This window comes from Bremia lactucae, linkage group LG9, assembly GCF_004359215.1.
Source record: "Bremia lactucae strain SF5 linkage group LG9, whole genome shotgun sequence".
NCBI classification, from domain to species: Eukaryota; Oomycota; class Peronosporomycetes; order Peronosporales; family Peronosporaceae; genus Bremia; species Bremia lactucae.
This window is the reverse complement of record NC_090618.1, coordinates 3,299,025-3,323,963: the sequence shown is the minus strand read 5'-3', so window position 1 is coordinate 3,323,963 and position 24,939 is coordinate 3,299,025. Positions and strand designations below refer to the sequence as shown.

Here is a 24,939-nt window from a genome sequence, read left to right as displayed (position 1 = left end):
AACAGCTCTCTTGTTCTTGGATCATGTTTACCGACTACACGCGATGTCCGAGTTCATAGTATCGGACCGAGATCCACAGAGGGTCATAGTTTCGTCAATATGACGATGACCCGCGAGGGTATCATCTCAACGACAGAAACTTGCCCTAGTGACCCTGCCAGTTTAGCAGTGGTCAATAAAACTACGTCCTATGATCGACCTCTCGGCGGTGTCATAGGCAAGTTTGATGCTTAAAGCGTGAGCGAGGCTCAACGCTTTGTGGATGAGCGATTAGCCATCACACGTAAAGTCCGTGACGCAATGGCAAGCGCACAGGACAAGCAAAAAGAATATGCGGACCGAAATGGTCGCAAAAATAATGAACGCTTTAGAGTGGGTGAAAAAGTACTATTAAGTACTGCTACCCTACCTAAAAATGCAATTTCTGTACTACCTGGAGGTACTACGAAGTTGTTGCCGCGTTTCATTGGGCCCTTTACGGTGGTAGAAGAGGTTGGAGACCTAAATAATAGGCTCACCCTTCCCCGTATATGAAGACGCACCCCGTATCTTACGTGGGTCATCTGAAACGGTATAGACCCAAATGAGGTCACATACCCCCATCTGGCTAAGGAGACCGATGGTGACGCCGACTGTGAGTCGAGCGTCGCTCGGGTGAGGGGGACGGTGAAGCGAAAAGCTATCAGACCGATTCCTCCCTCCACGAACAGGACTTGGAGAGCGAGCAACATCACGAGAGTAACGCAAATCCCTCAGCATTATCCTTCCAAAGAGTTCCAAGTGAGGCTTCAAGCGTTCATAACCCTGACGAGCCTTCGCTCGGACATCAACGAGATCCGAGGTCAGTCGTGAGACTTGACTCTCGAAGTCCGCAATACGTCGTTCAGCAGCGTTCAACGCCTGAGACTGAACGGACGAAGGTAAGGCAGCCGCGAGTAGGTGGGCAAGATCGCCGCTCCTATCGGGCGCCACCTGCACTGATGGATGCGGGTGGGAATCAACGCTTCCTTGCTGGAAGGTTGCTTGCCCACCGCTCCGTAACGCAAGGGTACCAGATCCTCGTCCAATGGAAAGGTTACCCGAAGAGTTTTGACTCTAGTGAACCGATCGATACTCTACGTATTGATGTGCCCGGCTTGGTTGCTGCCTATGAAGAGGAGCACTAGCTGAGGCCACTTCGCTAGTCTCAAATGGACTAGCAGAAGCAGCGTGGTGAGAAGAAACAGGGGGTACAGTACCACCCATGATTTCTTTCACACGCAAACGGGCGAAATAAATTCTCTGCGACCGCTGTTTCATCACATCGGAACGCGGATGAAGGCGGCGCAGAATTCCGCCTCGTATTGGCCGGGCGTTTCATTTGAACGCAACACGACCGGGATCAGGGAAATACGCCCAAGCGATTTTCCCTGAGCCCTCCATGATTTAAAGACGCCATAATTATAATGTAAGCGCGCTCTTATTGCATGTTTTGTATTAGTTTATAGTTAAGTTTGTATTAAGTAGATAGAACAGAAAAACTTAATTATATTAATACAGTTTATAATTAACTCTTCTTAAAGCAAGTGTTTTAAAGAGAAGACTTCCTCTGCACGTACTAGTGTACGTGAAGTGACGTGAGACACCACTCGCACTGAGGCAGTGCGAAGTGGACTTGTACTGAAGCAGTACAAGTCGGCAGTGCCCTGTTACAGCGTGGCAGCTTTAATTAGCGCCCGCCAACAGGGTCACACCGTGGCAAAAATACATAATTTGGATATTAAATGAGTCCAATTTGGTAATTTTTGGGTCCCCGCATAATCTTATCCATTCGATATATTCTTTTTTATCCTTAAATCCGAGTGCATCCCCTAAGACCGTTCGGACACCATGCGTGTTGCTTGTTGGGCGCTCTTTGCTGTGTCACTGGTTGTGTCTGTGCTTGCTAAAGGCAAAGCAAAATCCCAAGACAATCTGACATGTCTGGCACCGTCAGCTGTAGCTTCCTTCGAGTCAAAGATTGCGGAATTGCAAGAATCCAATGCTGCGCTGCAGCTTCAGTTGGAAACAGCGAAGGCTCAGCTGGAAGATAAAGCTCCTAATCATGAAGTAGACGTGTCAGAGCTTCAAAAGGAGATTCATGAGCTGAAAAAGAACGTAGCTAGTGAAAAGCAGGGCTTCACGTTGGAGCTCAATAGCGCGTTGAATAAGCTCAGCACCGAAACCAAGCGTGCTGCGACTCTTGACAATCAAGTAACAAAGCTGAAAATGGATCTTGCAACGGAACAAGCTGCATCTTCTACTGCGAGTACCGAATTGAAGGCGGCGGTGGCTGAAAAGGCCAGACAGGCCAAAAAGATTGCACAGCTGGAGAAAACCATTCAAAGCATGGACAAGAAAAACAAGGCGCTTCTGAAGGATCTAAGTGATTCCACGCCCGTGGATCTCTCGTTAGCGTCGCTGCTGTCGTCGTACTACGATGAGGCGCTTGTGCTTGCGGAAGACGCTGCTGGTATTGCTCAGCAGAAGCTTCATGAGCAATCAGACACACTCGACTTTGTCCAAGGCCAGATTAAAACCGCTAAGACCACGGCGTGGGATACAACGAGCAGTTTTTATGCAGAAAACTTAGCAGCGACGTTCGATCCAGTATTGGCAAACGTGCACGAGGCCGTGCACCCGCATACTGAGAAGTACTTGCCTCTATTGCAAACTGAAGGTGCCAAGGCTAAAGACATGGTTATCGTTTACTCTCAAAAAGCGCTTCGTCACGCGAAACGCGCACGTTTGGAGGCAATTGCGCTCCTGGAGCAAAATGAACACGTGGCACAACACGCTCGAAAGATTATCGATGGCGTTTTGATCGTCTTGGCTGTTCCGGTAGTTATGTTCCAGGTTCGCCTGGCGCTTCGTCTTGTATGGTGGGTGCTTACTACGACACTGTGCGTGCTCACGTGTGGCTTGTGCTGTGGAGCTCGCAAGCGCAGCTCCAATACGAAGCTCAAAGTACCGAAGAAGACGGCGGGCATTCATCAGAGTTTGAAAACTCCATTGAATGGCCCTGGCGCGATGAAGATGAGTTCGAAATCGACAGCTATGTCTCAGAAGCGGGGAAAGAAGTCCAAGAATTGAAGTAGCTTTGATTGCACTGGTAGTGTAACGTTATCTGGAATGAACAAACGCCTTGGAAGAGGTAAATGTTGCTTTGTTTTAACGAGATTGGCTGCAGGAACTCATGAATGAAATTGAGAATACCGCGTACTTCTTACATTCTGACGAAATATTGACGGAATAAAAACAATGATTATTTCAAAAACGTTTAATTGTCACTTGGGATAAAAACCACATTATTTTTGTCATTCAGCTCTCTCTACCTGTCCAAAGCGATAGCTACATCCATAAATCATCCTAAAATGGTAACTCTTAGAAGTTCAAAGCGATGGCGATGAATACAGCGAAGCCTCCGACCTCCGCACCATCCACTAAAAAGCGTCGAGTCGCTTCCTCTCCGCCCGTGCCACTCGTAGTTCAACAGGACATTTCACCCAATGATGTCCAAAATGCGCTTGAGTTCTTATCACGTACCGACATCCACAGTGCCACGAAAGCTCGAATGCTATTCACGTGGCTACTGTATCCCGTAACCCCCGAGGAGTTCTATTCGAAGTATTGGGAACAGCGACCACTGGTTATTAAACGTAACTATGCTAGCTATTATGACGGCTGGTTCAGCAAGGACGAAGTCGACCGCATCCTAAAGACCCATACGCTCGAGTACGGCACCGATCTAGACGTGACAAAGTACGTAGATGGCACCCGCCATACACTCAACCCCGCGGGAACAGCTACCGCTAAGCAGGTGTGGAAACACTTTGACGAAGGTTGCTCCGTTCGTCTCCTGTGTCCTCAAAAGTTCTCGGACAATGTGTGGAAGCTCTTAACGACGTTAGAAGACGAATGGGGTTGCATGGCTGGTGCCAATTCGTACTTGACCCCACAAGGTACTCAAGGATTTGCTCCTCATTTTGATGATATCGAGGCGTTTTTGTTGCAAACAGAAGGGTCTAAGCACTGGAAAATCTACCAACCCTCTAACGACAGCCACACTTTGCCGCGGTATCCGAGTGGAAATTTCACGCCAGACGAATTAAGCAAACCCACACTCGAGGTCGACTTGGAAGAAGGGGACTTGTTATACTTTCCCCGTGGCTTTATTCATGAGGCACGGGCACACACGGAGAAGCACTCCCTCCACTTGACTGTCTCAACGGGTCAGCAGAACTCCATGGGCAATTTCCTCGAAGTGCTGCTACCCCAGGCATTAGCCAGTGCCATTAATACGAACGTAGACCTCAGACGGTCACTGCCTCGTGATTACTTGGAATACATGGGTGTGATGCACTCGGATCGTCAAGGCGACTCGGATAGACAAGCGTTTGCTGACAAGCTCAAAAATGCGCTTAAAATGGTACTTGGTAATGCTATGGGAATGCTTGACGCGGCGTCCGACCAAATGGCTAAAAACTTTCTCATGGACCGCCTGCCTCCAGCTCTAGAGGATGACGAAGAGAATTGTACAAGCGACGGTAGTCCGCTTCAGAAAATTACCGTGAATACGCAGCTCCAGCTGATCCGACATGGTGTTGCTCGTCTTGTGATTGAGGATGGCAAGGCGGTGCTTTATCACTGTCGTGAAAACTCTCGCATGCACCATGAAGTTCCAATCGCTCCCCTCGAGTTTGAATTAGATGATGCTGAAAGCATTGAATATATCCTAAAGAGCTATCCCAACTATTTCCGCGTGGGCGATATGCCCCACGAGGACCCCCATGACCAAACGGAACTCGCAAAGGCTCTCTACAAGGAAGGAATATTAATGTATCAGAGGTCATGAATCCAGCATTTTTCTTGTAGAAATTAATGCTACGTATAAGCGACTAGGAGATTATGTGATAGTAACTTTCTCGGAGATCAGATAATTTTCTACTTGAGTCCTCGACAAAAAGTTGCTAGACTGATGTCATCACTGATGTGGGGGAGAATTAAAGCGTCGCAGCTGCTACCGTGCGCCCGATTGAATTTCTGCTTGTCAGTGTAATTATTAAAGTATCATTAATTTTGAAGGGTATCTGGTGCGCGTGCGTAGAAGCGCAGCAGGATTTTTGATTAAATTTGGTAAAGACCGCGGAATTTACATTAAAGACGGCGGAATTTACATTTACACAGTATTACTGTAAAAGATGCCTGCTCTTGCGGCGACACACGTGATCATTTGGACAGTAAAGTAGGCATGGACATTCTTTTCTCAGTTCCGTGTTTTTAAGATTTACTTTGAGGTGAAACAGAAAGTAGCTGTGATGTATTTAAGGCGCGTGTATTGAATGTTATAGCAATTCTTGTTTAGAACTTGCTCTGAATATCATATGTGAGATAGAATGGACAGTTGCAACCCGATCGCCACCGTAAAAGCTTACAAAGGATTAGTAAACACAAATATCTACTGTGCTGAACAGCATTCACATGAAAGGGGGATAACTGACTATTCCGAATTTGCGCAGTCTTCAAATAGCCTACTATGTGCCCGCTGCGTTATATTCTATTGCTTCTATCGCTGCTGGTCGCGATGATTGGCCTCTCACAGGCCATGACGGATCAGGAGATCTCGGCTCTTACAGAAGACGAGGATGAAGTTGGAAGCAAGAACAAGAAGCAACGGTCGAAGGCTCGCGTTCTCGTGGACATGCTTAATGGAAAGTATTTGTTCGACACGTACATGGCCCGACGCAGCTTGACGACGATGAAAATTGACTGAGTTAGCTGGTCATTAGGATGCGACAAAGACACTAGAGCGAATGCCACAAGGCAAGTATATTAGGCGCGAGCCACCTCTAAGTAGTTTATATGATGTGAATAAAGCACTTGATCGTTCAAAAATGAGTCGAGGGAGCGAATCGCGCGACTACTACGGTGTGCAAGAAGCTGTGCATGCCGCGATATGTCCACAATGTCTTCTAAATACTTTTATGTCTCGTCGTCTATTCAGCAACAATTTTTATGGTATAAAAGCCTGAAGGCATGCCTCTGGAAGTGCACCAAAACCATCCGCCTACGGCCGCTGGCACGTATTGCCCGAATTCATGACAAGAGGTTCACTTGCCGAACTCTCTGTAAGCGGCGTGATTTCCTCATCCTTTCGCATAGCTTGACGCTGAGGATCCGTAAGCTTAACCTCAAATCGCTGCGCATTATTGGCCTCCGTATGCTTTGCGCGGCCCTGCACAATGTGGTGTAGCAGCATGCCCTCGGCTTCTTCGATGCCCTTTATTAGCTCAAACAACTGATCCTTGTCGCTCACATGACTGCTGAGTAGAAAATTTTCGCGGAGTGTCTTACGAGCCTGCTGTAACGCGTAGGTGTCACCGCGGAATGCCTGACGACTCGCCCGCAACAGACGGCGGTAGCCTCCAAGCACTTGCAAGCGCACGCTCATTTGCTTTATGTATGCTATCTAAGGTCGTGTGGCAGACAAAAATTGTCACGGGTTGTTTGCTTCCAGCTCGGACTTGAGTATTTATAGCGTTTCACTTGAATTGTCACAAATGCACTCGATTATAGAAAAGCATAGCTGTGCATATTTTTGCTTTATAGTAAACACAAAATTCCTTAATAAGTGCATGTCCATTTGGTGGATAGTCACAGGGGCCGGACCACCAAATGGTGGTCCGGCCCCTGTGACTATCTGGATGCGAAATTACCTTGTTTTTCCGTCGAAGCCCATACATATCAAACTTACGACTTGATCGCGTGTTCTTCCGTGCTTGATTTAACAAAGGATCTGGCTAAATTTATCTACAGTCGACACTAAAAAGGTAACCTGCTAGGAAAAAGCAAATTTTCGATTCAAGTATATACAACCATCCATAACGAGTGCTAGGAAAAACCTTTCGTGAATCTTCGAGTTTCCATAATGGAAATGCGTTGGCATTTGCAATTATAATTGCAAAGGGTTATAATTTATATTTTGTTAGACATTGCTCACAATGCCTTAATACTACTATTATGTTGTTCACGGCATTGGCGGTAATGCCGTCGGCCGCAGCTTAATCTGTTGTCCAACAAACGTCAAAGAAAACATAGGGCATAAATTCCTAGCCTGAATCCCGCGGAAGGCGACGCCGAGATTTCGGCCATTCACGAAAAAGCTTAGTCGGCCCAATTCCTTATCCAGCAGCACACCGACAATATCTCCATCCTTAAGAGGATCCGCATAGCACTCAATCGTTTCATGAAATTTGTGTCCAGTAGCGCATATAATACCCCAGCATACGCCGCTACCAACGACACTATTATCAAGGGCCAAATCCGGTGCTGCCACACCGACAAACATTCCTTCCCCAAATCTTGCACTTATCAATTCCACTTCCCAGTATTTGACGCCACAATTTACGTCACAATTTCCAAGCACGGAGCCACAGCCTTCAGCCACTTGAACTGCACGCGAGTTATCATCCTGAAGCTTTATATAAGTCGAACACTTCTTCTTGTCAAATTGAACAACGCGTGTCTGCAACACTAGCACTGGGTGTTCAGGCCCAGCCCCAATTGTGCACTCTCCTAGCGTACGGTGCGGCTGAATCTCGTGCTGCCTCACACTGTCCGTCTGCACAAGTGACACGGCAATATCGGGGCCGAGCTTTAGCTGGCTTCGCACGGCATTCACCATCTCTTGACCCAAACATTGTAAATCAAAAGGCAACGTGAATTTAACACGTTTCGTGTTGGCAAGCGCATAAAGCGTAAAGTGCGGCACGACCGCCACGAGGTCTTTATGGACGTAAACATATCCCCACGGGAACTCAACGTGTGCGAAACTCTGACGCGCCTCAGGGCTCTCATCTTCAGGTGATGCAATCTGTGGCTCATCAATGTTGTGGAGCAATCCATAGCCAAATGGCGTTGCCACTCGCAGCGACGGTGTAGCTGGAGACTCCATGCCGAAGCAGAAAAATAATTGACTTCAATCGCATTAACATGAAACGACAGACTGCGACATTTGATTGCGTTAGTGGGTGCGGATCCCGTTAAGGTGGCATACCTGTCATATTCGATAAACGTGACTGTCCTTGTTGAAGTGCTGGTTGAACTCCGCGCTCCCAAATCCGCAATGGGCGCTTCGTGCTGCCACTGCCAGCGCCTGGACGACCCACTGCTGTCTTTACCGCCTGCATCTTCGATGCGGCCAAGTCTCGAGCATCTTTACGTTACCGCACCGCTCACGGCCGTGTCTGGTTCGGTCTCCTCCTCGACTTCTTCTCCGCGATCCACGTCCTCTTCCGTGCGTCAATCCCTAGCAAACTACATCTCATTCCCATTTACGTTCAAGCTTAAGGCCGAAATGAACCACAGTAGCAAAAATTGCAAAAACAGCCGCATCAAGAGTCAGCCCGATTCGCAATACGGACCAAACTCGAGGCCTCCTGCGCCATATGTAGGGGAGCATTGGCGCAAGACTTCAAGCGGAAGATTTGTTCCTCTTTCTTTACGAGAACTCACCGTACGCAGCCTCTGCGCGAAATTGCTAACAATAGATCACGATGTTCTACAACCTTCGTTTCTGCCGTCCGAAGTGGCCGCTAACGCACTGCAGTGGCTACGCCAGCACGCGGTGCTGGATAAGCCGCAATTTCAGACTCTTGTTCCATTTTTACTGATGGAATGGAAAACGTCAGGCCATCAAGATGTGGTAAAATCGTGGTTTAATAACATACCAGAAACAACGCAGCGTAGTGTGAAAAGTATTGACGTCTCGGGATGTATCCATTTGAAGCAATTAGGATCGAAGAACGCACAAGTATGCCAGCTACCTGAGCTAATAACTGCTTCGTTTCGAGGATGTACGCAGCTGTCGAATATGGTGGTTGAAACGCTGAAGCTGTCGACCAAATTGACAGCACTAGATTTGTCTGGGTGCATAAATGTGGATGATACGGACTTGAAGATACTACATGATCTTGATCACTTGAAGTCTCTTCAGTTGGTAAGTAATTGAGTAATGACCTGTGCTTTGCTTTTGAGCCGATTAATAATCGTGGAATGATATTTACAGGTTGGTTGTTGCAAAGTGACAGATGTAGGCGTCAATTCTTTGCTGCAGTTGACTCAATTGGAGAAATTGCATCTAGGACGGTGTCAACACATAACGGATAAAGCCTTTGAATCATTTGCAGACTCCTTTCCGAAGTTACGGGAATTAGATGTGGCTTATTGTCGGTTAAGGTGATACGAGGATTTATCTTTTAGGGATCTGGTAAAGTGACCGCTTATTATAATGAATTTGATGGCGTAGTGAGCGTGCTATGCAGTCAATTGGACGAGTGAAGCGCTTGGAAAAATTGGTGATTCGTGGCTGTCAAGCCATTTCGGATGATGGCATAAGAGCACTTGCTCAGCTGACAAGTTTAATGTATTTTGACGCTCGATACTGTCGCAAGATTCATTCCGTTCCGCACGAATGGACCCACCTTCAATTTCTTCTACTTGGTCATACTGCATTTGCTGAGTCAGACGTCACTATTTTACAAAGTCTAACCAACTTACAAGAGCTGGAGCTATGCAAGTGTCACATTAAAACGAGGTCGATATTGATAATGCACGCGGTTGTCGCCAAATTTGCTAACTTGTGTTGATATGGATATTTACAGAGGCTTAGAATTGATCAGCCGCCTTACATGCTTACAACGCCTTGAGCTGGAAGAGACCGCTTTGACTGACTCTGCCCTTGTGAAGATATGCAGCAGTGCCAGCAGGTTGGAAGCACTAAATATTTCGAACACTGAGATTGGCGATGGCGGGGCAGCAGGCCTAGAAAAGCTTAAAGAGCTGCGCATTCTTCGATTGGATACGTTAGGGATAACCGATCTAGCACTGGCACACATTTCATTTCTTTCACAGCTAGAACGATTGGACTTGTTTGGTGCAAAGTAAGCATGATGCATGTGTAAAATTTGCTCGATCTGAACTGCATTGGTGACTCATGTAGTATCACGGACAATGGACTCATACACTTAATTTTGCTGAGTAAACTTCAAGAGTTGACGATATGCGGAGGCAACATTAGTGATCGTGGAGTGGGTTATATTTCGAAATTGACGTCTTTGACGACTTTGAACTTGAGCCAAAACAGGTACTAAACACTGTCTCGTTTCTCGAAGTTGTTAGCCCGGCTTTAAGAGCGCTACTTATCCGTCTTGCTGGCACTTTCATGTAGAAATATTCGAGCCAAGTCGCTATACTATCTCCGATCTTTGACTAACCTACGGTGCTTAAATTTGTCTAATACGGGAATCTCGGCCGAGTCACTGCGATATTTATCGCGTAAGATAGCTCTTAATTTGAAAGGCGAGATAATCACGATCTTATCGATGTGTTTTGCTATGTGCAGCTTTGAAGGCATTACAGTCCTTATCTGTTTATGGATGTTCATTATCTCAAAATCATATCGATGGTTTAAGAGGTTTGTTGCAATAATTTATTATGCTGCAACTTGAAGCGGCTGACGACTTTAAATTCAGAACTATTGCCCGAGCTCAAGCGCTTGCGTTGCACTTAATTAAACGAGGCGTGATTGTTGTGCGTTGAATCTCGTAGGATTCGATTATATGTATGCGATCAATTTATTTTTATATCGTGATTTTTGCATATTATATCTGATAGAGTTGAACCGCGAGTTCTGCGTTCTGGTATTCATATATTCCATGCACAGAGCAATGAGTTTTGGTAATAAGTCGTTGAGTCCAGCGTGGTGAATAGTCTGTAAAACACGTGACACTAACTACCATGCAGACATTTCAAGGGAACGCACGACGGCGTATGGAGCATATTTCGACGAATGCAATTTAGTTTTTTTTATGAGAAGGTGAGGATGTTGCGATGTTATTTTTAAAATGGAGTACGCAAATGAACAAAAGTTACATGAGACACTTGATAGTTGGAATTTATGCGCAAGAATGGAACGCTGAAAATTATAGCAAAAAAGTAGCATCTTGCAAAGTTTAGGTGTCGCTGCCGATAGTTGAATTATTGCTACTTTACAACGCAGATGAGATTGCGTCGGCAGTGCTTTCGATAAAGAAAGCTCGGAAATATAATCGCGAGTTTTGAGGCATCTTATGCAGTCACAAATAAATGTTGCTTGAAGATTCAAATAAAATCGTCGCGTTGAAGTCATGGAGATTTTGCTTAAAGGAAGCACCAGAGATGCGCAAGATTCGAATTCTTAAGAATCGCACAGACGAGGCTGTAAAGAATTAAAAATCGAATGAATCCAAAGCATTTGAAAAGCTTACGGGCAGTTCGTGAAGTGACCAAATAATGACTGAACAAGTTGACAAGTAGCTGACAGTTATCAAATAAGCTTTAGCTGCAAAGCGGCACGACTACAGTGAGCTCGGAGCATCGCAGTACTATTGACGTTTTTGAAAAGGCACACGTGGTTTTCCAAGGAGCTGATTGGTGCAAAGGCTGGCGTGAAGCACCTTGCAGATAAAATGGCAGTTGGATGCTAATGTTTTTATCGGTCAATCGCACAACCAGCGAGTTGCGTTCCCTGACGGAAGGGCTTACGGAAAAAGATGTTGAATTTTGACGAAGATATTTGGCCACCGGTCCATCGCTAAGAAAGCATTATGTCGTTCGCATAATTGGACGAGTGTATTCAACCAAAGAAAAACAAATACTGAAAGCATCGCAACAACAGAACGGAATCTTCATGTAAAAAACGCCGGGTACTATCCAATTAGACACATGCAAATTTGTTAACATTTGCTTTAACGCCCACATGTACTTTAAGCACGTTGTTCATGCTAAATGTCCTCCTTAAAAACTGAAGTGCTGGTGTGGTTGAAAGCCCAGCTCCTCGAGCGCCGGAAGGACTGCAAACTTGAGCATTGGCGGTGGCCCGCACATGAAAATCTGGACGTCCGACGATGCAGGAGGCAGGTGCTGTTTAATCATGTCAGCCGATACGAAACCAGTCGAGTACTGCCAGCCATCCGACGCCTTGTCCACCGTGTACCAGATCTTAACGTTACCATGATTGGCAGCCATGGCTTCGATTTCATCGCGACACAGAATATCCGCTTCAGTCTGGTTGGCAAAGAGCAGGTAAAACTCCGTCTTGTCCTCGGGGTCCTGCAGTGCCCGACGCACTACTTGCAGCATAGGAGTGATACCGGTACCACCCGCAATCATGCCAATCTTGGCTGCTTTACGGATCTCAGGCACCACGTCACGCACACGATGCTTAATGTGAATTTCGCCTTTGCCCATGTACGTGAGTTTGCCCTTGGGGCCAGAGACTTCAATCGTATCTCCAATGGATAAGCTCTCAAGATGCTGACTCATCTTTCCACCGTCTGGAAATTTGGGATGTACATTTTTAAAGTAAACTTTAATTACCAAGTCTACGTAGCCTTTCGTATCGTCCGAGCTAACAGGGGTATACGAGCGCATAACCAGCTTGCCTTCGTCGTCGAGGTATCGTAGAGAAATGTGCTGACCGACAGGAAGCCCCAAAACATGTTGTTCCGACGGTAAAGCAAAGCGGAATTGACGCGTGTCGTGTGAAAGCGTCTGCTTTTCCACCAGCGCCAGATGCACGGTCGGGGGTGAGTCTCCCGGTGTTGAGGGAGCTTGCAGTGTCACATGCACCAATTCGCGCGGCTTCATTCGTTTTAAAAACATAAAGATCGTCGTACCGGCCACAAGTGCGATGCCAAGTAGCACACGGTAATCGCCGTCCACTAGTGTTAGCAATGAATCCATTGACACGAGGAAGATTTCGATTGCGTCACTGGATAAACGTTTTGTCGATCAAAAGCGCTATTTTGGGTCTGTCCCGTTCATACCCACCCAATCCATTCGTTTATAGTTTCATGAAAAGCTTTTCACAAAAATGCCACAATGCGCGAAGATTTATCTCAATTAAATTAAATAATCTTTTTAAGTAGTGAAAGATCTAATGCCCGAATTCAGTTAAGTATGCTGTTACCTACTACCATTCTTACAATTCGATGTGCAAGGCAACACAAGCTTCGTATTGCTTTCACAATACGCGGAGCTTTTCGGATCTGTAAAATAATTAATATAATGACATCGTCTCATTGCACGTAGATGCTTCCTTCATAGTTGCGCACTAATTGCGTGAAATTGTTAAAGTGAGTCTCAGATACATCTATACGACATAATTGACGATTTTGCTTGCCCACAATACAGTATTCAAACTGATGTATTAATAAAGGCCTAAAAGCTAGTAATTCTGCTCTAAATTCTATTCGATATTTCTGGTGTTATCGCACAGCCAAGGTAACTAATACATTGCAATAATTTTTGGATACTATGTTCGATGATCAGTAAATCCGTGACCTGCATATTCCGAGAAGCTGCACATCGCCAGCTTCAGCGCTTATTCGTACACAAGTCTGCTAAATTATTCATGTCCTGCATTCAGCTAGACCGATCCATATTCGTTTGGCTCGGCCTTGTTGCTCACAAGTAAAGTCTCAACTTCTTCATTTGTGCTATTCGACACACACTTGCCATCAAGTTGCCTTCGATTACTCGACCCGCTGCAGTATTTCATAAACATGACTGTGCCAAGTCCCACAAATGCAGCAAAAGAAGGCAAAATGCAGTACACTTGTCGCAAAAACTCGCCATCTTCGTCAGGCGCATTTTGAAGATGTTGACGCATATTTTGAATAACGAGAATGGCCACGCCGTTCGAGATCTTGTCTGTAAAACTCATTGCACCAAACACAAAGGCTCCACTTTCAATGTTATTACCGACGAGATCCCCCGTTAAACACACCGACGTAACCATAATAATAGAGTTACCCATCCCCAACGCGACTGAAAACGGGTAGATCCATGTCGCTGACTCTGGAGTTAAAAAGTACGAAAGAGCAAGAGCCCCAGCAACGAGTCCCGTTCCCAATGCAAACGACCCCGTGCGTCCAAAAGATTCATTAAGATATCGCAAGAAAAACGTTGCCATAAATCCAGAAACGTAGACTAGCAGCGGTATGATAGCAATGGACGTGGCTGACATTTCCAAAGTCACGATGAGATAGAAAGAGATAAACACCTGTGTAACGTTCACTACGAGTCTCGTGCACATGTAAGCCAGTCCGACCTCGTAAAACATGCCTCTTTTAAACCAGCAGCTCCATGTCATGAGCCCCGATGGCTCAAGTGATTTCACCCCTTCCACTGGCAATTCCCCATCAAAGTTAGCTCCAGATTTTCCAAGATCTGTAATTACGGGGCTTTTAAGCAACTCAATGGCAACTGTGGTTCTCGATTCCTTTTTAATATTTTCAGGAGTTCCCAATAAAAAAGATATTGTACACATGCCACCAATAATTATTGAAGTGTAAGCCAAGAGTGTGAATTTTTCAGCATCGGGAACTCCCAGCGGATGCACGACTCGTAATAGTCCTAGAAAGACACAGAAGACCATCACATTGGACAAGATTGTGAAGCCATAGCGCGTACTATTGAGAACGCAGCGAATGTTATCATTGTCGGACAATTCAGGAACCATCGCCATATGGGACACTTGGACCGTAGCCCACCCAATGTTAAAGATACTGGCAGCTGTGCTGTAGTAAATGAGCATGACCATTCGGCTGGGAGACGTGGAGAACCAGCGCGGAGCACAGGCACCAAAGACCAAGAAAAAGCAGAGAATGACGAGCAACGAACCAATCGCTAGCCACGTTTTGCGACGACCCAAGCCAAGCCACAGCAAAGCCGGCGATTTGTCGGAATAGACCCCCACCAATGGCGTGGCAAAGCCGTCGGCGAGCTGGCCACAGAACATTACGATCGCAGAGTCTGCGGGGGACATCCGAACAGCGTGTAACAAGAACACGAGCAGATAGGAAAACCACGTGGACGCGCACATATCATTGAGAACGTGTCCTACGCCGTAGGCAATGTAGCGCACTGGCGTCCACTTGATTTCGGTCATTTCGAAATCAAGGTACGAAGCCTTGTCCAACGACTTCGACGTCGAAATAGGGACAAGGAGGCGTGGCAATCTTTTCGGCCTGTCATCATTAATATATATTTGTGCAGCAGAGGTTGGCATTTTCAGATTTTGGCGATCAACTGTGAAGATTTTTATAGGATTGGAAATAATGTTTCAAAAGTAAGCGGAAAAAAATTGGTGCAATTTGTCAAAATAATGTGAAGCTTTTGTGAGGCTTTGAACTTGAAAAAATAATGTAAAATGTTTGAGCCATAGACTCACACGAGGAGCTTTCCTTTCGCACTTGCAATAATTGTGCCCTTATATCTATTTCTTAAAATATCTTGAAGCAATCATCTGCTAACCTATAAATTCATTAAAATGGTATTTAATATCATATTCTAAATAACCGATCGACGGCCAAGGCATTACTAGAATTGCAAGAGACAATTTTAAAAAGAAAGCTACCTCTATAATATAGTGTCTGCGAACCTTCCGTCAATACTTCTCGTTGATTGAGTGTGAGATCTTATTCTTTTTGACGAACAGCTTCTTAAGGTAAAAAGAAATAATACATGATTAGCTCCCCTGAGCATAAGCCTCAACCGTCGTATGTACCAAGGACGCAATATTTTACAATCGCTGATGCTGTGCTATATAGATGTAAATATTTAGTAATTAATTTGTACAAGATGAGAGTTTCTTACACCGCAGTTTTTAAGTGTTACATGCATTCTTCATCAATAGTCAAGCGTACTTTATTGAACACATATACAGCACTGCACGAGCTAGCAATGCACGATAGCAGTGTCGATTCTACTTAAACAGCAGCAATGCCCTCGTTTTTAAAAGATATCGGGTGGTGGAGGTGGTAAAAAAAATCCTTGGCCTCCTCGAGGCTCGTTTTGCTGTACCACGCACTGCAGTCTGTAGTTCGTAATGCGCAGTTGCTTGACCTGCGTCTGCAGCTGTTCGATCACGACCTGTTGGGTCTCAGTTTGGTGCCGATATGTGTCAACTTCGCCTAGTGCAGCCTTCAGAAGCTTATTCTGGTGCTCGGTGGCCTCGAGCCGCGTCTGCAGCTGCCGCATCTCTTGCTGCCAACGCTGTAGCTGCCGCTCTTGGTTCTGCACACGACGCTCACTCTCCTCCTGGAGTCGCCGTACCTCGTGCTGAAGCTGCGCCGAATGCTGATTCCGGTTGAGATTCGAGCCGCGTTCTTGCAGCTTGAGTGCGTTTAGCCTCTCGATCGTGGCATCGAAGTCCATGCGAGTTAACGTCCCTTGCACCTATGTTGACGTTCGTACTTAATTGATCCGTACTTGTCAATGTGTCGGTCACAATTCAATCCTCTAGGATCAGAAGTTGTTCGGAAAGCCCAACAACGCCGGACCTACCCCTGCCCTTACCTGTTTAATTTTTGAGGTCATCGGATAAAAAACGAGATTTAATCTGTATAATTTTAATTTATGGGATATTTGGCATTCTCCTATAATCTGCACTGAATGTTTGATCTGGTGAAACTACTACTTCTGGAGTTATACATTCATAGACTGGTCAAGTCGCTAGCAAACGGCAGTGCGAGTAGTAGTGAGCGTTTCGGGACGCAATACGCCATTCTGCGCACCTGCGATACGATTTTCTAGCGTCGAGATAGTAATTAAAGTGTCTTTGGCGTAGAGAACGTTCTGGACACGTTGCAATTCCTTGTGCAGCTGCTGCTTGGTGTAGACCACAAGCCACCATATACTTAGCACAGTTAATATGGTACCACCGACTCCAAGGACCATGTGGTGCCGAAATGACGTCCCACTCAAATCAGCAGTAACGAGGTTGTTGCCATAAACTCCGATATACGACCACAAAATGGCATACGGGAGTCCACCCATCGCCGAGGACGCCGCGAATCGATAAGCTGAGATATCAGCGATCGCCAATCCACAGCATTTAACGAGGTGAGGCACATTGGCTACTTGTATCAAAAGTAGTAACTTCCAGCTGGAGCTCTGCAACACCGTCGCTAATGTCGCAAAAGTGGGGAAATTGGTCTTCAAAAATTCGCTGATTCGGTCTTTACCAAAGTGCTTGGCTGTAAGGAACGCAATCATCTGGCCAATGGTCTTGCCAAGTACACAGAGCAGCGTGCCGGCCACAAGACCAAACATTGAACCCGCAAGGATCTCAACGCCCGGTGATGGAATACAAAGTAGGACAGCCAGGGTCAGAACGAGCGGTAACACCATGGCTCCTATGGTCGGGTTAGTCTGAATCCACGTCATGCTGTTGGCGATGAAAAGCTTCATAGGCACAATCTTTATAAATATGTAAGCTATTCCGCCTAGTAGCGTCATCCATACCGCCGCCTTTAGCCATCGTTTCAAGGTATTTGACGTATGCATCGACCAGCTACCTCGTGTGGCTCGACAGATTCGAAATAAAGAATAATCTGAACAGATACGATTCGGTTTGGAGTACGGTAAAAATGAAATGGGTGAGTTTTTAGCTTGTGCGATGTGGCTATCTTGGGTTGTCTCTGCAATACGAAATGATGATTATGTACACTACTTTCGATTAAAACGTTTTAGTCAAACATGGTTCATACGCAATGACAATTAAAATACAAGTCACTTATTGGCAAACTTGCCTTCTAAATTTTAAGATTTATACCCAAATGCACGACACACCGTAAACGACATCACCAAAAACTGACCCCTCAATCAAAGTTTGACATAGCACCAAAAAGTTGCTCGCCAATTCTTTCTACTCATATAATCAAAGCATCAGTTTGTCAATTTTTAACACGAGCACCTGAAGTCCAGACGAAGTCTGTAAGTGTCGGTAAACGCGCATTCGGCGTCGTGCTCTTCTTTATAGTAGCACCATCAATTTCTACAGCAATCAAATGCCCTTCCTCTCTACTACTGCGGCCTTCTCGTTTCTGAAGCACCTCGAGCTGCCGCTTCGTGTATACGACAAGAAACGTGATGGCCAGCGTAGTCAGTGCAAGACCTGTGACGACCACCACCATTCGACTCGTCGAGACTTTGGTCTCCCCCGTAATGATTGCTGCAATATCAGTCGCTTGTTCGCCAACAGACGCCCACAACACAGCGTGCGGGAGCGTCCCAATTGCTGAGGACACTGCAAAGCGAGAGATCGAGACGTGGGTTACGGCAAGACTGTAAACCTTGACTAGATTTGGAATACTGGAGAGCTGAAACAGCAGCACGGGCTTCCAGCTGGGGCTGTTTAGGATCTCGGAAAATGCTCGAAACGCTGGATAATTCGTGCTAAGGTACGTGCCTATCAATTCCTTGCCCATGCACCGGCCAAGCAGAAACGCGAGTGTAGACCCCCCCGTCTTGCCGATCGTGATCACGACAACAGCGATAGGAACGCCAAATAGGGAGCCAACCATCATCTCTAAAGCTGTAGCTGGCAAGCAGAGCGGTACGGCGACCCAGAAGACCAAGATGAACCCTAGCGTCCCGAGAACGACGTGTTCATCTGCCCACGCGCTAGTGATCTCCATGTACCTCCGTACCGGCAACAGGAAAAGGAGCGAGACGACAGTGGTTAGCAATACGGCAAAGAAACCTAGACGAAGCTGCAATTGCCGCTGTCGACGCTTCCCATCATCTCTTTGGGTCATACTGGAGTGGGCTACGACCCCGATGCCATAATTGGGTACCATATGGAAGCCGGAGCTTCGAGGTCTCGTGCGATTGTTAATGTTGGTAAATCAAGCTGGATGTATAAAACATTTTGGGAACCGTTAAAATCCATCAATTTTCGTTGAAATCCATCTGAATATAATAAAATCTTCTCCGACTTATTTAATTGGCTTTTGCATATATGGATCTTGATGTCATTGAAACTATTGTGCTAGATAATGAGCACTGATGCCCTTCTTAGTGCTGTGGAAGGATAAATACGCTCATTGTCAATGCTAAAAAGGATAGTAGGGGCTAATTGCCAATGCATGTTATGATCAGTTACCAGTAGAATAGTTAAGTTTTCATAGAGGATGTCAACTTGCGTATACTTGGATGTTAACCTCGTCAAAGTCAAAGTATCAACACATAATGAGCGCTTAGAGAGTAGAGATGTAGATAGTTTGTCGACGATCCGAGTTGGTGGTCGATACTTATGTAAGCCTTGCCGTTAATATGTTTAGCAGTTAATACTTAAGATTCCCGGCGGGATCATTTGACACGCTCCGGCACATTATGAATAAACAAATTTTGTTTGCTTAGTTGTGTATGCTGGTAAAGCCTCGAGCTCGCGCATCATCTCGGACTATTTTCACGTCTATTAACTAGAAAGCTTCCAATGCTAGTCGTACCGTCCCGATATATAAAATTACTAGAAGAAGGTCAGTATTGGCCAAAGATCGTACCGTGTCAAGGAGGAGCTAGTGCGCGCATTGATGAGGTCGACTAAAGGTGAGATTGTCATACGGTAGAAAAGAATAGACTGCCGTTACTCGTTTTCTTTGCACGAAGTCGCAGAGTAACCATCTTGCATCGCTTGGTCATTTCGTTGCGATAAAGTGTCTATCAGCATGTAAGTAGGAAGCAGAAGCCTATACTTAGTGAGAGCGGAGGAGAGCTCCTTGATAAAGATTAAAACAAGAGTACCGAAGCCGCAACAGTGAGTATTTCGACACTGCAAACGAACTAAAGAGCAGATGACGACATCAGTGCTTCGGTACGTGGGGGTGTAGAGAAAAGGCATTAGCAAACAGCAAAGCGTCGCATCATTATTTAAGTATGCAGTCTAGCTCGTCGCTATTTTCCTACGGATCTAAACACGCAGTTGCTACATCAAGAGCGACCTCTAATCGGAATCGAAAGGTAGTACATGGTAAATCCTCAATCCGTCTGAAGCACCTCGATTGAGCAACCACCTCAACACGCCAAACCTCATCCGTGATAAATCATTCGCAAATATTCATCACGACTGCACAAGATCCTTTTCCACCATGGCAATGAATAGTTCTCGAGAGACGACTCGCAAAGAAATGAAGTCGTATTGGGTCGAGCACAGTTCTAGCGCGGACATTAAGACCATGATGCTGGACTCGAACGCCCAGATTCTCCATGAACTTGAAATGCCCGAGATCATGGCGCATGCGCCTTCCATGGATCACAAGGACGTACTCGAACTAGCTGCTGGCATTGGCCGCTTCACGTCCATCATTGGCGCAAAAGCCAAGACTGTCACGGCCGTGGAATTCATTGAGGATTTCCATAAGGCCAATTTGGCCACGAATAGCCACATGGCTAACGTCACTTTTCTCCACAAGGACGTCGTAACTCTCGAAGCTGAATCCAACTCGTTGGATGTGATCTTTAGCAACTGGCTCTTTATGTATCTGAGTGACGACGAAGTCCACCAATTTGCCCAGAAAGCCATCAAATGGTTACGTCCTGGCGGCCAACTTTTTTTCCGAGAATCATGTTTTCGGCAATCGGGAGATGTCGAGCGTAGCACGAATCCGACTCAATACCGTCATCCTTCTTTCTATATTGGAGCATTTGGTTCAGTCATTTCAAACGAGGCAAACGGAACCATGGAGTACTTTAATCTCGAGTCTTCCGGCAGCGTTGCTGTCTATCGCAAGATCAAGAAAAACAATGGACAAGTGTTTTTTCGCTATTCCAAAGCCATCAAAGAAAAAGTGGCAAAACACAATAAACAAGTAACTACGTTTCAAAAGTTTCTCGATGAACAACAGTATTCCAACGAGAGCATTACGCGGTATGAAAAGATCTTTGGACACGGCTACATTAGTACGGGTGGACAGACGACGACGACGGAGTTTGTACAAAAACTTCATCTCCAGCCAGGTGAGCGAGTTCTGGATGTGGGCTGTGGAATTGGAGGAGGAGACTTCTACATGGCACGTGAATTCAGTGTCTCGGTTGTTGGCATTGATCTTTCAACGAATATGGTTCATCGAGCCCTCGAGACTTCCATGAGTGAGTCCAACATCGACGTCGAGTTTGAAATTTGTGACGCGACAAAGAAAGAGTTTCCAGCTGAATCGTTTGATGTCATTTACTCTCGTGACACGCTTCTACACATTAAAGAGAAGCAAACATTGTTTGCCAAGTTTTTCCGCTGGTTAAAACCACGAGGGCGTGTACTTATTTCTGACTACTGTCGAGGAGAACAAGAGCCAACGGATCGCTTTACAGCGTACGTTCAAAGTCGTGGGTATCATCTCTTGTCGCCGTCTCAATATGGCAAAACACTCGAAGCAGTCGGTTTCAAGTCAGTAGTGGCTGAAGATCGTACAGAGCAGTTTGTAGCAATATTAAAGGACGAACTCGCACGGACGTTGGCGCAAAAAGATCAATTTGTCGCCGAGACGAGCGTGTCGGACTTTGAGTACATTGTTGATGGCTGGGAGGCCAAGATCGTGCGTTGCGGGGACGGCGACCAGAAGTGGGGATTGTTTTACGGAAAGAAAGCGTAGGCTTTGAATCATTGGCCGTCTAGAAGCACGAGTGCTTGAGTCGACGTTATAGTCCCTGGCAACTTGATGCGAATGATGCCACCTTTTGTTCGATTCATAAAGAGAAGTAGCGTCTGAATCCGATGATAGAGAACAAACAGCGATGATCCATGGTGTTGTTTAAAATTGTTTGGCAGTGTGTGAAATACAAGCTACCCGTGTCCCTAATTAAGTTCATCTTGAATGCCTTGCTCCGTGATGGAGTAAATGGCTTCGGATTCTGGAAGAATGGGGGAATCCACGACTTTCATGACGCGATTCTCTCCTCGTCCTTTTCGAAGTCGAAGTCTGCAACATGAAGTAGCAATACTAATTAGATTCTAAACGTGCTCCACAAAAAGCCTGCTTGCGAATACAACTACCAGACCTGGTGCACGAAGCATGGGCCATAATATTGCCTCCAATGGGCTGAAGCGGGTCCTTTGCAAACATACCCGAATCCGGATTCGCGGTCATCTATCCATTTAAACAACACAGTGTCCTAACCGTTCTTTTGCCCTCTCTCCACTCGATGTTACATACCTGATTTGTAATGACGACAGCCACCCCAAACTCGTCCGCCATTTTTGTCAGTGCGCGAAGAAATCTATCACAAGAAACCAAATGAGCGATCAATCTTTCTCATGCATGCCATAAAAGTCAATTGGCATCCTACTTGGCGAGTTCCTGTTGTCGAGCTGCCAATTCTCCACGACCTGTATAATCCGTTCGAAACAACGCAGTAGCGCTATCAACAATCACGAGAGCAAAGCGTGACTCGGCCATCATCGCCGAAGCTTGACTCAATAACTGGACTTGATGCTCGGAATTATACGCACGAGCGAAGGCGACGTTGTCAAGCACGCTAGCTCCATCCAATCCGTACCTTTCGGCAATCGCTTGAAGCCTCTGCGGACGAAAGGTGCCTTCCGTGTCAATAAACAGCGCCTTGCCTTCGCCACCGCCACGATCGACGGGAAGCTGGCATGTTACACAGAGTTGATGGCACAATTGCGTCTTCCCTGTCCGAAATTCTCCAAAAATTTCCGTAATAGAACCTGTTTCGACACCACCTTTTAGCAACTCATCCACGGCGTTTGACCCAGTAGAGAGCGTGATTAAATCGCGTCGGCTCTCGAGCACATCGGCAGCCTATTCAAGTGGATTATATGATACAATGAGCACTGCAGCATTGGTTATTGCCTTTGTTTTTTTCAGGCATAAAGAGGCTATTGTCCCACCGTTGTAAAACCTACGTTGACCATCTCACGAGCCGCTTTAAGCATCTTGTCAGCTTTGACTTCGCTTATGCCCTTTATGCCTACAAGATGCTTCTTCGTGGCCATTGCTACCGCATCGACCGTGTGCATACCAGCTTCTTTTAGCTTATTAACGTCCGAGGCGTTAATGCCTGCCTGCTCGAGGATATTTACGAGTCGCGGACCTTGCTATTGCATGAAAATCACATGAGTCTCGTTCTTCTTGCGCTTTGCATCTACTAGATGATGTTATTCTGTACCATTTCATGAGTTTCAAGGCCCAATTCCTGTTCTTCTTCCTGGTATTGGACGTCCATCCTGTCGCGTGGCTGTCGTCCTGGAGCAGTGATGACTTGGGTAACTAGGTGCTACGATTGGGTTACTACTGTCACCCGTTCGGTACCGTAACGATACATGTAACCTATTAAAAGGCCTTTTTTCTTGAAGAATATAGAAACGAGACATTACGAAATTGGCTCTCCCAGGATCACGAGAATTACTGCAATTAAAGATAATCTGTTTGTGGTGATAGAAGGAGGCCTTTTTCAAACGTTTTTAAACATAGGTCTGTGGACTGAAGTCTTTAAATTAAGAAAAGCGCTTTGTCGTCGACCCTTAAATTCACTACTTTTGGCGGGAGTCTTGCACGAATATTTATTTTAATTATATAAATTTGACATAAGAAGGGTTTAAATAAATTCTAATATGCGATATTAATGCAACGGGGAGTCCGTTAAATAAAATTGTTCCTATTAAGGAAAAATAAATATTATTTTGCTCTAAAAGGAAATAAATAAAGTAGTACAAAATTGTTATCTTTATTAATAATTTGCCAGGGTTACGAAAGGCTAATCATCGGCTTGCCATTTTGGAGAAGATGGTGTTGACAGACTCGTGTCCTCCCCGCTCTCCGAGTCCATATTACGGCGAAAGGAGTTTTTCGAGTAGAATTATTCGACTTCCCTGCCATCCGCACCGGATTAATTTTCGACTCACGGTCGGCGTCACCATCGGTCTCTTTAGACGAATGAGGAATTGGCGCAGATGCTTCACGTGACGTGGTATTGGCCATTTCTTTACAGACTTTACATTGCATGAGTCTGCTCGTAAACCATGTGTGCCTACGATGCAGCCCAGCACAGGTATCTCGGTGACCCCTAATGTAGGCGGGCACGTCGTAATGCGGCCACGCTCTACTTAAGCACACACCCTAGCACAGCGAGGAAGCGGTTTGCACCTGCTTCTCTTGCGTGCAGTGAGGTAGTTGTGGTGGGCGCGCAAGCGACCTCACCCAACACACTAAGAACTCTGGTGAAGTGACGTCACGGGAGCGGTAATCCGTCTCCTCGTGCGCACTTACCAAGTAGGTAGTAATTTTCAGACTGATTTATATTTAATAGAATTAAATACAAATACCAATTTTTACCAATTAAAATGTTATCTCTATAGATATCATTTAATATGTATTGCGAGCGTATCTTTGTAGATACCTCGCGTAACTGATGACGCTAGCCGTCATCATGGATGACGCTAGCCGTCATCATGGATGACGTTGGGCGTCATCCATGATGTGAATGCACCCATGTGCATCACATCCACAAGGGTTGGTCACAAATGTGCACCACACCCGAGTGTTGGGTCTAATTACTATTATTTAGTAATTGACCATCCCCTTAAGTACCAAATGTACTTAATGGGGACTGTGTAACATTAGGGCAACTCTAGCCCGTTACACCATCCCCCTCTTTAAGAACGAATTTACATTTTTAAATTCGACAGAGTAGAGAGAGGAACTGCGAGCAGCTTTACGCGCCGCTAGTTCACTCGATCACTCTCGCGCACGTGTTTCTATACACGGCGCCCAAGATGCCACCTAAAAGGGGCCACGTTGGTGGGTCGTCTGCGAAGACGCCCACACAACCTCGCACTAAGCGCACGCGCCGCGTTAATTCGCCGGCTGCGTCTAATGCCTTAGTCGGAACGCAGACAGCCACTGCGGCTGTCGCGTTAACAGGGCTAAAGGATCCATCCCACTTTAACAGTGAGGATGTTGATCCGTCGCTCATTGTCGACTACAATGAGTCGACACCGTTGCCGTCACCTCATAGTAGTGATGCGGACAACGAGCTCATGAGGAGTGATGATGCGGCATTATTGCCCATCCAAAC

At 46.0% G+C, this 24,939-nt stretch overlaps 11 protein-coding genes across 11 annotated transcripts; 4 read left to right on the top strand and 7 right to left on the bottom strand.

The window, feature by feature from the left end:
• Nucleotides 1–1,869: 1,869 nt before the first annotated feature.
• CCR75_004922 (uncharacterized protein) lies at nucleotides 1,870–3,333 on the top strand (the record flags this gene model as incomplete). Its single annotated transcript, XM_067963008.1, has 1 exon — nucleotides 1,870–3,333. One exon carries the CDS (start codon nucleotides 1,870–1,872, stop codon nucleotides 3,109–3,111), a length of 1,242 nt encoding a protein of 413 aa, XP_067818165.1. The 3' UTR covers nucleotides 3,112–3,333.
• Nucleotides 3,334–3,418: 85 nt separating this feature from the next.
• CCR75_004921 (uncharacterized protein) lies at nucleotides 3,419–4,873 on the top strand (the record flags this gene model as incomplete). Its single annotated transcript, XM_067963007.1, has 1 exon — nucleotides 3,419–4,873. One exon carries the CDS (start codon nucleotides 3,419–3,421, stop codon nucleotides 4,871–4,873), a length of 1,455 nt encoding a protein of 484 aa, XP_067818164.1.
• A 681-nt stretch (nucleotides 4,874–5,554) lies between these two features.
• CCR75_004920 (uncharacterized protein) lies at nucleotides 5,555–5,791 on the top strand (the record flags this gene model as incomplete). The annotated part of the gene is made up of 1 exon (XM_067963006.1): nucleotides 5,555–5,791. The coding sequence occupies one exon, from the start codon at nucleotides 5,555–5,557 to the stop codon at nucleotides 5,789–5,791; it is 237 nt and encodes a 78-aa protein (XP_067818163.1).
• A 294-nt stretch (nucleotides 5,792–6,085) lies between these two features.
• On the bottom strand, nucleotides 6,086–6,469 carry CCR75_004919 (uncharacterized protein; the record flags this gene model as incomplete). Its single annotated transcript, XM_067963005.1, has 1 exon — nucleotides 6,086–6,469. The coding sequence occupies one exon, from the start codon at nucleotides 6,467–6,469 to the stop codon at nucleotides 6,086–6,088; it is 384 nt and encodes a 127-aa protein (XP_067818552.1).
• A 576-nt stretch (nucleotides 6,470–7,045) lies between these two features.
• Nucleotides 7,046–7,972, bottom strand: CCR75_004918 (uncharacterized protein; the record flags this gene model as incomplete). The annotated part of the gene is made up of 1 exon (XM_067963004.1): nucleotides 7,046–7,972. The coding sequence occupies one exon, from the start codon at nucleotides 7,970–7,972 to the stop codon at nucleotides 7,046–7,048; it is 927 nt and encodes a 308-aa protein (XP_067818553.1).
• Nucleotides 7,973–11,853: 3,881 nt separating this feature from the next.
• Nucleotides 11,854–12,801, bottom strand: CCR75_004917 (uncharacterized protein; the record flags this gene model as incomplete). The annotated part of the gene is made up of 1 exon (XM_067963003.1): nucleotides 11,854–12,801. The coding sequence occupies one exon, from the start codon at nucleotides 12,799–12,801 to the stop codon at nucleotides 11,854–11,856; it is 948 nt and encodes a 315-aa protein (XP_067818556.1).
• A 685-nt stretch (nucleotides 12,802–13,486) lies between these two features.
• On the bottom strand, nucleotides 13,487–15,010 carry CCR75_004916 (uncharacterized protein; the record flags this gene model as incomplete). The annotated part of the gene is made up of 1 exon (XM_067963002.1): nucleotides 13,487–15,010. The coding sequence occupies one exon, from the start codon at nucleotides 15,008–15,010 to the stop codon at nucleotides 13,487–13,489; it is 1,524 nt and encodes a 507-aa protein (XP_067818557.1).
• Nucleotides 15,011–15,855: 845 nt separating this feature from the next.
• CCR75_004915 (uncharacterized protein) lies at nucleotides 15,856–16,278 on the bottom strand (the record flags this gene model as incomplete). The annotated part of the gene is made up of 1 exon (XM_067963001.1): nucleotides 15,856–16,278. One exon carries the CDS (start codon nucleotides 16,276–16,278, stop codon nucleotides 15,856–15,858), a length of 423 nt encoding a protein of 140 aa, XP_067818554.1.
• Nucleotides 16,279–16,575: 297 nt separating this feature from the next.
• On the bottom strand, nucleotides 16,576–18,704 carry CCR75_004914 (uncharacterized protein; the record flags this gene model as incomplete). Its single annotated transcript, XM_067963000.1, has 2 exons — nucleotides 16,576–17,543; nucleotides 17,819–18,704. 2 exons carry the CDS (start codon nucleotides 18,702–18,704, stop codon nucleotides 16,576–16,578), a joined length of 1,854 nt encoding a protein of 617 aa, XP_067818555.1.
• Nucleotides 18,705–19,994: 1,290 nt separating this feature from the next.
• On the top strand, nucleotides 19,995–21,494 carry CCR75_004913 (uncharacterized protein; the record flags this gene model as incomplete). The annotated part of the gene is made up of 1 exon (XM_067962999.1): nucleotides 19,995–21,494. The coding sequence occupies one exon, from the start codon at nucleotides 19,995–19,997 to the stop codon at nucleotides 21,492–21,494; it is 1,500 nt and encodes a 499-aa protein (XP_067818560.1).
• On the bottom strand, nucleotides 20,029–23,305 carry CCR75_004912 (uncharacterized protein). Its single transcript, XM_067962998.1, has 6 exons — nucleotides 23,032–23,305; nucleotides 22,754–22,960; nucleotides 22,189–22,664; nucleotides 22,056–22,119; nucleotides 21,901–21,989; nucleotides 20,029–21,821 (listed from the first exon to the last, which is right to left on the bottom strand). The coding sequence occupies exons 1-6, from the start codon at nucleotides 23,086–23,088 to the stop codon at nucleotides 21,698–21,700; spliced, it is 1,017 nt and encodes a 338-aa protein (XP_067818561.1). The 5' UTR covers nucleotides 23,089–23,305; the 3' UTR covers nucleotides 20,029–21,697.
• Nucleotides 23,306–24,939: the final 1,634 nt, after the last annotated feature.

Excerpts from the sequence above, each read along its gene's own strand:
- CCR75_004912 (XM_067962998.1), bottom strand. The coding sequence starts at position 23,088 with ATGGACGTCCAATACCAGGAAGAAGAACAGGAATTGGGCCTTGAAACT. Across the intron at positions 22,120-22,188 it reads CGACAACAGGAACTCGCCAA|ATTTCTTCGCGCACTGACAA; the intron begins GTAGGATGCCAA and ends TTCTTGTGATAG. Across the intron at positions 21,990-22,055 it reads CTGTCGTCATTACAAATCAG|ATGACCGCGAATCCGGATTC; the intron begins GTATGTAACATC and ends TTAAATGGATAG.